This window comes from Populus trichocarpa, chromosome 12 (assembly GCF_000002775.5).
Source record: "Populus trichocarpa isolate Nisqually-1 chromosome 12, P.trichocarpa_v4.1, whole genome shotgun sequence".
In the NCBI taxonomy this organism is placed as follows: Eukaryota; Viridiplantae; Streptophyta; class Magnoliopsida; order Malpighiales; family Salicaceae; genus Populus; species Populus trichocarpa.
In genome coordinates this window covers 10,107,705-10,117,867 of record NC_037296.2, presented here as the reverse complement: position 1 = coordinate 10,117,867, position 10,163 = coordinate 10,107,705, and the positions used below count along the sequence as shown (strand labels likewise).

At 34.4% G+C, this 10,163-nt stretch overlaps 1 protein-coding gene across 3 annotated transcripts; it reads left to right on the top strand.

Annotated features, from left to right (window-relative positions):
• The first annotated feature begins 3,261 nt into the window (after positions 1-3,261).
• Positions 3,262-9,782, top strand: LOC18103772 (nucleobase-ascorbate transporter 6). Of its 3 annotated transcripts, none has more exons than XM_006376777.3 (15): positions 3,262-3,520; positions 3,831-3,976; positions 4,468-4,565; positions 4,650-4,826; positions 5,082-5,182; positions 5,448-5,523; positions 5,615-5,674; positions 5,817-6,001; positions 6,781-6,877; positions 7,327-7,413; positions 8,523-8,581; positions 8,674-8,765; positions 8,874-8,951; positions 9,054-9,214; positions 9,315-9,782. In XM_006376777.3, exons 2-15 carry the CDS (start codon positions 3,877-3,879, stop codon positions 9,531-9,533), a joined length of 1,590 nt encoding a protein of 529 aa, XP_006376839.3. In that variant the 5' UTR covers positions 3,262-3,520; positions 3,831-3,876; the 3' UTR covers positions 9,534-9,782. The 3 variants fall into 3 exon arrangements, with proteins under 3 accessions (XP_006376839.3, XP_024438450.2, XP_052302106.1); XM_024582682.2 differs by having other exon boundaries at positions 3,351-3,520; positions 3,839-3,976; XM_052446146.1 differs by lacking the exon at positions 3,262-3,520 and having other exon boundaries at positions 3,565-3,976.
• Positions 9,783-10,163: the final 381 nt, after the last annotated feature.

The following is a 10,163-nucleotide window of genomic DNA, read 5'->3' as shown; positions in this document are numbered from 1 at the left end:
GCAGATAAGTAGTATTAATTAAATTAGGATTCAAATAGTAAAAACCTTAGGATTAAAATTTATAGTTTATTTGAAATTTAATCTATGTGACTTTATAAATAGATAATAAAATAATGGTCAGACCTATATACATACACAATTTATTTATGCAGTTTATTCACAATATTTATCGTTTTCTTTTACATGTTAGAATTTATAGTTTTTCTTTATTACTTTATTTACAGCTGTCCTTTATCTTTATTTTTCTTTTGTTTTTTTCTTTGGCGTCATTCTAAATAGATTCCTATTTTATTTAATTTACAAGGCTACTATTTGTCTTTAACCATGATTAATTTTATTTTTTTTGCAAAAAATTAATATTTTTTTTTTGCATGTTTTTGATCGTTTTGACGTACTAATCTCAAAAATAATTTTTAAAAAATAAAAAAACATATTTAAACACGAAAAATTATTTAAAAAATAACAACAACCATGCTTCCAAACACCCTTCAACATATTAATAAAAAAAATAAAAATAAAAGATTAATAAAAAAATCAATAACCAATTAAAAAGATTCCCGATGATTGATCATCAACACTTTTTATCTAATCATAAAAGAAGAATGAGTAGATGAGACAACCATCGAACATCTATTCAAGAATCTTATACTGACAATCAAAATCCTAAATGATATAGCTCAGTCAATTAAGTAATCAATTTGTTTTTTAAAAATTACAGGTTTGAATATTGAAATTAAACTTATTTAATTATTAGTTTCAGAATCCTAAAAAATTAGTTGAAATATATGTGAAATTATATTTATTAATATATATATATATATATTTATTTTTAATATTAACACATTAGAATCATAAAAAAACATTTAAAAACTTATTAACTTGATATTTTTCAAGAAAAAAACAATGCAAACAGCATTATCACATGGAGCCAAAGAAAAATGGATATTAAAGTGCTTTAATTTGAGCGTTATTAAAGTAAGCAAGAAGGTGTCGTTATCAATAAACGAACGACAACGGTTCAGCATGTAAAATGTAGCTTAACTCGCAACAGAGATAAAACGTGGAAACGGAGGTTAGTATGGTCATAAAAATAATCAAGTCGGTGGAGAGCGCCCATGAATTCAAACACGTATCTTTACATATTTTGCGCAACAAAAGTCAAGACTTTCAGGATTTTGGTGGTGATCGGGAGTGTAATAATTATTTTCTAAAATAATTTTTTATAAATATATTAAAATTATATTTTTTAAATATTATACATTAAAAATAATTTAAAAAAATTAAAAAAATTAATTTTTAAAACTAATAAAACCCAATTACAAAGGTTTTTAGGCAATCTTAATTATGTTCTAGACTACTATTCAAATATTAGTCGTCTAGCTAAATCTTTACATGACAAGTTAAAAACCAATTTCATTTCTTGGTTTGACCTCCATACCGACCTAATCAAACAGATTAAGAAACATGTCCAAACCATTCATCTCCTCCATTTAGCTAACTCGTTAGCTTCCAAGATAGTCGAGACCGATGTATTTTTTTAAAATTATTTTTAAAACACAAAAATAAACTATTGCCGCTCCTGTCAGCTCACTTGGGATCATGCCTTTAGGCTTCAGCACCGTTTTGGAACGCGGTGTAAACCGGCGTTCCCAAAAAATACAATTTTTTTGCTAAAAATTACTTTTCAAGGCTATATATATATATATATATATATATATATATATATATATATATATATATATATAAAAGCTGTTATACTCTCTACTTCTTTAACCTTCATTCGAGATTGACTGGAATCAAACCCTTAACATTTATTTATTTAAATGAAGATGGTCATAAGTTTATTAGATTGAATCATTAAAGAAACTTGACTTTTTTTTTAATTACTTAGAAAACAATCCAACAACAACGCAATAACCAACCTTTCTTGGGCATGTGCACTACTACGTAAGCTATCTTCATTTATTTAGTTTTCGCTAATCACTAGCTAGGGTTTTGCTTTGCCCGAAAAAAGAAAACCTCTCTCCCTCCCTCTCTAGAACAAGCCAAAGGGCTGCCAGTTGTCAGTGAAAAATATCGAGTCCTACAGACAGCAGGGACTGGGGCGGGGGTTACTGCTGATAAGGGAGAGAGAATGTGTCGGCTGTTACCTTTTGACCCTCCTCCCTCTTTTGGGTCCCCCCCGCCTCTCCGGGGCACCCCCAATATTCTTCAGCTACACAACTCCACAAGTTATCATCACCACATTGTCCAATCTACCCCCAGGTTGCCAGCCTTTCATAATTAAGTATTATTTTCGGTTCGTTTAGTTTTTTTTTGTTAAATAATTAAATTAGGATTTTTAGAATCAAAACCAGTTCAAAACGATCAGTTTCAGTTCAATTTTTTTAAAATAAAAACCAGTTCAAACCGACCAGTTTTGGTTTGGTTCGGTTTTTTTCTAGTTCGGCTCGGTTTTTTAGGCTTGGATTCAGTTCGGTTTTTTTGGTTTCAGGCTTATAAAACCAAAATCAAACCAAACCGATTGGTTTTTAAAAAATTATAATAAATTAATCAATTTTTTTTACAGTTTAATTCTTTTAATTATATTTTTCTAATTTTCTTAATCTAATACGTCTTTTAAATTTTTTTTAACCCCTATCGATAATTCCACGATAGGTGTCGAACGCCTGGACAAAAACCACATGGGCTCCAACTTTTAAAGGCCATTCTCGTCTTTTCATGCAAAGAACGTATGCTTTGAACATCAAAAACAAGGGGTAGGTCGAGGTGTTTGGCTTCGAGAAATTTAATTATTTTTGTTTTAAATTAATTAATTATTTTTTGGTAGTTCTAGATTGTTTAAAAGAATTAAAAATAAACCAATATCTATTATTATCCCAAACATCCATGCATCCTTATCGGGAAGTTAATTACGGAGAGTTTGATTCCGCCTCAAGTGAAGGCAAATGCCCAAAACGCTGCCGTTCTGATTAAAATAAATTAAACGACGTCCTTGATCCCTTCCCATGATTTTGATGACCGTAATTGCTTGTATAACAGAATAACATCAATGGCAAGTGATTACCGGTTGGCATAATAATATATCATTAAGAGGTGTTTGGGAGTAGGTTAAAATTTAAGTCTTTTTCTTCTAAAATTAATTTTTTAAATTATTTTAATATATTAATATTAAAAATAAATTAAAAAAAATAATTTAAAAAGAAACCACTATTATATATCCACATCCCATTAAATAATATTCGGTGGAGTGTTCAGCTTAGCTTCACTTTATTAATAAAAATGCTGAGAGAGAGATTTCACCTCACACCTTCCACACTGTTTTTTTTTTTATAGACATCTCTTGCTTGTTTTTTTTTTTATAAAACATCTGGTATTTTCCTTCTCTCTTTCAACCTTCAGAGAAGAACTGCATTTTTTTTTTCTATCTTTGGAAGAGGGGTGTGGGGTGCATGATTTGCATTTGACCTTAAATTCTTGCTTTCAAAAGATAGATAAAGGAGTAGCCGCTGTTCAAAAGGTACTTTTCTTTGCCTCTTATAATTTTTTCAACTATTTTACTTTCTCTTTTCCTCTGCTTTCCCCTCCTTATTATATGCTTAATGGGTAGCTGTAGCTGTAGTCGTAGGAGTAGTGAGAGAGAGGGAGGGAGTGAGTTGATTCACTCATTTCTGGGTCCTGCTCACATTGTTGAGTTGAGTTCAGTACTGTTTCTGCTTCCCTGTTTTTTTCTGTGAGATTTGGGATCTGGGTTCTGCTTCCTCTTACTACATCTTCGCTCACCTTTTGAATCTCTCTTTTGTTGCTGTTCTTTTTTTAAAAAAAAAAAGAAGGAAAGAAAGAAAAAAGACAGTTTCGTAAAGAAAGAAGGGGTTGATGGCTGGAGGAGGAGGAAAGGCTGAGGAGCCACAACCACATCCACCAAAGGAGCAGCTTCCCAACATTTATTATTGCATTACGAGTCCACCTCCATGGCGTGAGTATTTGTTATCTCGTTCTTTTTTCTTCTTTTTTTTCAAGTATAATTTTGTTATCTCTGAACTGAATCTTGTTTTTACTTCAAAGTAGCTTTTTGTGCTTTCTTTATGGTATATACTCTTTCAAAATCTCCAAATAAACCTACTCTTTTCTTCTTTCAAGATTCCGCATACACTAACCCACCTTTCAAAAAAAAAAAAGGAAGAAAAAAACCCAACTACTTTTTTGATTATATATATATATATATATATATATATATATATATATTATCTGTTCATTTTATTTTTTGCAATTTCTATTTTAAGGAAATCTGTCTTTTTTTTTTCCAAAAAAATTAGATTTGGTATTTTTTTTTCTGTTTTTTGTCAGTGATCTTTTTTTTTGTAACAGTGTTTGAAAATGGACCAAGTATTTTTGTGTTTGCTTATTTTTATACATCGCTGAAATGGGTTTGCCTCCATTTGATTATTTCAAGATTGTGTGTTGCAGCGGAAGCTATCCTACTTGGTTTCCAACATTACCTTGTGATGCTTGGAACTACTGTTCTCATCCCTTCTGCTCTCGTTCCCCAGATGGGAGGAGGAAATGTAAGGCCAGGGGGGAAAATCATTATGCAGATATTTCGTGTTTATCTTTAACTGAGTATGGTGGTCGTATTGTTGTTTTTGTAGAAAGAGAAGGCGGAGGTGATCCAGACACTTCTCTTTGTTGCTGGTCTGAACACGTTGCTCCAGAGTTTGTTTGGCACTCGTTTGCCTGCTGTTATTGGAGGCTCTTACACCTTTGTCCCAACCACAATTTCAATTATCCTTGCTGGTCGATTTAGTGATGAACCAGATCCTGTTGAGGTTTTATTTCTTGCCATTTTCTGCTGTATAAAGTTGTCGTGGTTTGGAATGTCAAGTGGCACCTTTCTATTAATGATATAGAAGAGCTAGTATTAATTCCCAGTTAAATTTTTTGCTGCACTATTTCAATGGTTCACGTCCGAAATAGACTGGGCAGGGGTGTATTATATACTTTAACCTGACCCTCCCACCGCTTTACTGTTACTGATGAATGTCCTGTTAGTCACTTCATGACGACTTTTAATGCCTACACAGAAATTTAAGAGGATTATGCGTGCAACACAAGGTGCTCTCATTGTTGCTTCAACTCTCCAGATTGTTCTAGGCTTCAGTGGCCTTTGGCGTAATGTCACCAGGTTAGTTCAGAACCAGAATTGATGCTTAAATTTTAGCAGTGCTTGCACCCTGTGTGCATTTAATGCTAAGAAGATATAATGATTGGTTAACATATAGAATCAACATCTATGTATTGCGAATCAACAGAACTTCTGATCAATGGAAAGCTCTGGCTTATCCTGTAGCTCATTTGCATCTCTATGCCATATGTAATGTTCACTTTGGCAGGGTCTTCTGCATCATAGTGGACAAAGTTACAAGGTTGCTCTTTTTTTTTACCTGCAGGTTTTTAAGTCCACTGTCAGCTGTTCCTTTGGTAGCCCTTGTTGGTTTTGGGCTGTATGAGCTTGGGTTTCCTGGGGTAAGCTTCCGTCTGCTACATATTCATGCACATGCATATGATGTATAAACTAGTTACCAGTGGGTATTAAGTTTTACTTTGAAATGTTTAGGTCGCCAAATGCGTGGAGATTGGCCTTCCAGAGCTTATCATTTTAGTATTTATTTCACAGGTATTTGTGCTGTGTTATGGATCCAGTTGTAGCTATTTTGATCACGCTGTGTTTTGTCATCTCTTGCTTTTGACTAATTATGACTTTATTACTAATATTTGTTGTTAGGATGAATAGTTAATTGTCACTGTTTGTTTTGCAGTACATGCCCCATTTGATAAAGTCAGGAAGACATGTCTTTGATCGTTTTGCTGTCATATTCGCGGTGGTGATTGTATGGATTTATGCTCATCTGCTCACAGTGGGTGGTGCTTATAATGATGCACCACCAAGGACACAAGTAACTTGCCGTACTGACCGTGCTGGACTTATAGATGGTTCTCCATGGTTAGTCACTGCATCTTAAAACAGATGCATGATTTAGCATTTACATCTTGGCTTATCCTTTATATGGGGGATCTTTTTTTTTTTCCTGGTTTACAGGGGAATGATTCGAACTTGAGCCACCTAGGAAATCAACCATGTCTTGCACTGCTGGACCATATCCAGTGGTGCTATAGGTGGATCTTTACTTGTCATTATTTTTTCTTTCTACCTATAGGCATGGCTCATGATTACCTGGTAATCCCTTTACAATGGTCCTTTCTATTGATTGTAAATCCCTGTCGGTTTGTTAATTGAGGTACTCTGCTGCATAAAGAGTAAAACCAGTATAGGAAGAGGTTGAACACAGTGGACTTTACCTATTCATTTTATCCAAGGAGAAAATCAAAGTGTGAATTAAATGCTCTTTTTACTCATTTCCTCTGTTGATGAGCTTGGTTGCTATGTCTGAACATGGACAAGCTGATTTTGAAAGGCAAGAGTTAGATGGTCCATAGTTGGAGACTGCTTAGATGAACTAGTAGTCATAGTCCAATTAGGAAGTGCTTGTGATGCAATTATCTGATTCGGATTTAAATAAATATGACAAATTTCGTCTTAACCGTATTCATTCCTTGCACATTTCATTGAATCAGCTGGGTAATTTGGGTTCTAATTGGTATTAGTGGATGAAGAGTTTGATTAAAGCTTAATTTTGCTTTAATGTAGTTTAATGTACTTTTTCATGACTTGGCATTATGGGATGGCATCAAGTGTTCCTTAATGGAATTATGGGTTTGCAGGATAAGAGTTCCATATCCCTTTCAATGGGGAGCACCTTCATTTGATGCTGGTGAAGCTTTTGCCATGATGATGGCTTCCTTTGTTGCTCTTGTAGAGGTTTGCATTCTTCCATTCATATATTCACTTCTCCCTCATGCACGTCCTATGCTATTGCCCTAAACTAAGAATCAAAGTGCATCACACAATAACATCACAACTGTTGTTAGTTTGCTGATATTATTTTTCCATTCATTGATATTCTATTTTAATGATAAGTCATTGTAAATGCCTATCCCATATACTAGTGGTACCAATACAATAATAAATCATTTGATTGTTGTAATGTGGATGAGCTGACAAATAATAGTTTCCAGAGATTGATAGAAGTTCTTTTTGGAAACTACAATTTTCATAATTTCAACGTTGTTTTTAATTGATTTTGTTCTTTTCTGGTTTTTCTTTTTTGCACATGTGATGCAGTTCAAACATTCATTCTGTGGATTATACATGTTGACTATGTTATTTAATCTTGTAAGTTCACTGAATTACTTTTCATGAATAAACAGTCCACTGGCGCATTTATTGCTGTATCAAGGTATGCAAGTGCAACTCCTATGCCACCTTCTGTTCTTAGCCGTGGTGTTGGCTGGCAGGTAATAAAAAGAATTGGTTTCTTTGTAATTGAAACTGCATATTTTAAGTTTTTTAGTTTTGAATGATTTTTTTTGTCTATGATATTGTGTGAATGTCTTTTTCATGCTTTGCTGCAGCATGCATCAAATATGCACTCCAGTGTATAGACTTACTGTTGTGTAGCTGAACATTTTATTTGATCCGTAAAGTAGATAACTTTTCATTTTCAAGCTGTTGAATGATCAAAAGCCCCCCATGTCCCTCCCAACCTATGATTCCTTTAGTGACAGCAAGACAGACCTTTTCATTTCAAAGATTTGTTTGAAAAGTGTTATACCTAGCCACTGTTATGTGCAGTCGTGGGCACATGCACTAAAATTGTGTTGTGTGCAGGATGGAAAGAATGGAGGTGAAATATTAACACATCAAGTTTTAAGGGTGTAAAGAGTGTTAGGTTGTGTTGTTTTATGAGTGCTTGATAAGAGTCTTGTAAAATTATGAGTGTCAGCTGGCCCAATAAGAGTTAAATCAAAATTTGAAATATAAATAATTTCAAAGAAATATATATCGGGGGGGTCTGTAATGCAAAGTGTATGGAAAAGACAGGTAATGGGTGCTAGCTTCAAGAAGGATAAAATATAAGAGACGTCTTCCCCCCTTGAAAAGCTTTTAAGCTTTTACCTCTCCCTCTTGAAGATTAACAATTAAATCCCCAAAATGTGTTAATTGGTAACCCCTTTAACAATTCTCTCTACTCTTCCAAACCCAAGAAAGTAAAAGCCCCTAGGGTAATTTTCACCCCCTTTACCCTCCCTAGCAAATCTATCCTAAATAAGAACAAGAAAAGGATATTTATATATGGAACTTTTAGCTGTATATTCTGGTGATTACTATATTTTTGTAGCATAAAGAACAACGATAGTTGTTCTGTCTGTGAAACCAGAATTTCATTGTCCTTCCTGGGAGTTGGACAAGCAAATTCCTGTAACTTTGATTTGCACACGAGCCAATTGTCATTCAAAAGCATAATGTCTTTTCTGCACACAATTGATCTTCACATTGGCAAGTTATAATTCTGATGGATATTGAGTTTATCACATTTGTTATTAACATTTTATTTCTACATCAGGGAGTCGCCATTTTGCTTTCTGGGCTGTTTGGAACTGGAAATGGATCTTCTGTATCCGTGTAAGATTCACTAGGAAAGCCTTTCGAGTGCCTGAGCTTTTATCAATTTAGATAAAGTTACTTCAAAATTGACTTGAGCTTTACCTGTGCAGAGAGAATGCTGGTCTCTTGGCCTTAACACGAGTTGGCAGCCGAAGGGTTGTCCAGATATCTGCAGGATTCATGATTTTCTTCTCTGTTCTTGGTAAGTCAATATATGAGTTTGTTGAATGCCTTTTGTATTGATGTATGATTCATTTTGGTTGGTATACCACTCGTAACTTACATCGTTCGACTTCGCATTAATGTGTAGGAAAATTTGGGGCAGTCTTTGCTTCAATTCCATCACCCATTATTGCCGGTTTATATTGCCTTTTCTTTGCCTACGTGGGTATGTATATCTTGATATTTTGATTCACAAGCAGATGTGAATCTCTGATATATAGTCATTGGTTTTGTAAAATGATTTGTCCTTTTTACAATGGATTTCCAGGTGCTGGTGGTCTTAGCTTTCTTCAGTTCTGTAATCTCAACAGCTTCCGAACAAAGTTCATACTAGGCTTCTCTATTTTCATGGGGTTATCAGTGCCACAGTACTTTAATGAGTACACTGCAATTAAGGGCTTTGGTCCAGTCAACACAAGTGGAAGATGGGTATGAATGAAAATTTTCAACCCCTGATCTGTCTAGCTTTTGTGAAAACCTTGCCAGTGGCTGATAAGCATTTTGTGTTTTTCTTCTTCTTAATTGGCAGTTCAACGATATTATAAACGTTCCTTTCTCATCAGAAGCATTTGTGGCGGGCTGCGTGGCCTATTTCCTGGACAACACGATACATAAAAAAGATAGTTCAATAAGGAAAGACAGGGGTAAGCACTGGTGGGCCAAATTCAAATCATTCAAGGGTGATACAAGGAGCGAGGAATTCTATTCCCTGCCCTTTAATCTAAACAAATATTTTCCGTCCGTGTAATTCAATCAGCATTAATAATGAGCTGGTCCTGCTCAAATGTGTTCTCGATAGGTCTTTGTGGGATAAGAAATTTCATGCTGTCATTGTTCCTTTGTTGTGAATCTTATCACACGCTATATAGCAGTATAAGATAGTCTCATCTTTCATAGAATGACTTGAAATCATTCAATTGAATTTGTTTTCTTTGTAAAAATCCTACGGATGAAGTGGGACTTGGAAGTAGCAATGAATCAATTTTTATTACCTCTAGTTTCTTCTTCTCTGTTCTGTAATTGCTTTTTATAGACACTGGAGCACTGATTGCATGTACCTGGCTCATGGCCATTGAAATAAGCTGTTTCCTAGATTTTTCACATATTTCATCTGAGGATTGATTGCCGATTTCATGTGATCAAGTTAAACTGGAATGAGTCGCTGGCGATCAACTGCAATGGTTCTTAAGGGTCTGAATAGAGGCTGTGTATCGTCGCCCATCTCTGAATGCCGTGCATCCAAATCTGGGTTAGGTCATGCATTTGGGTTCGGGTCTGGAACCAAATTAAAGACAATAAGACGGAGCTAGAATTACCATGACACGCGTAAAAAAGCTTTTCAGCTAGCTAAAACACTATTTATTCACTCTCTGCAAGT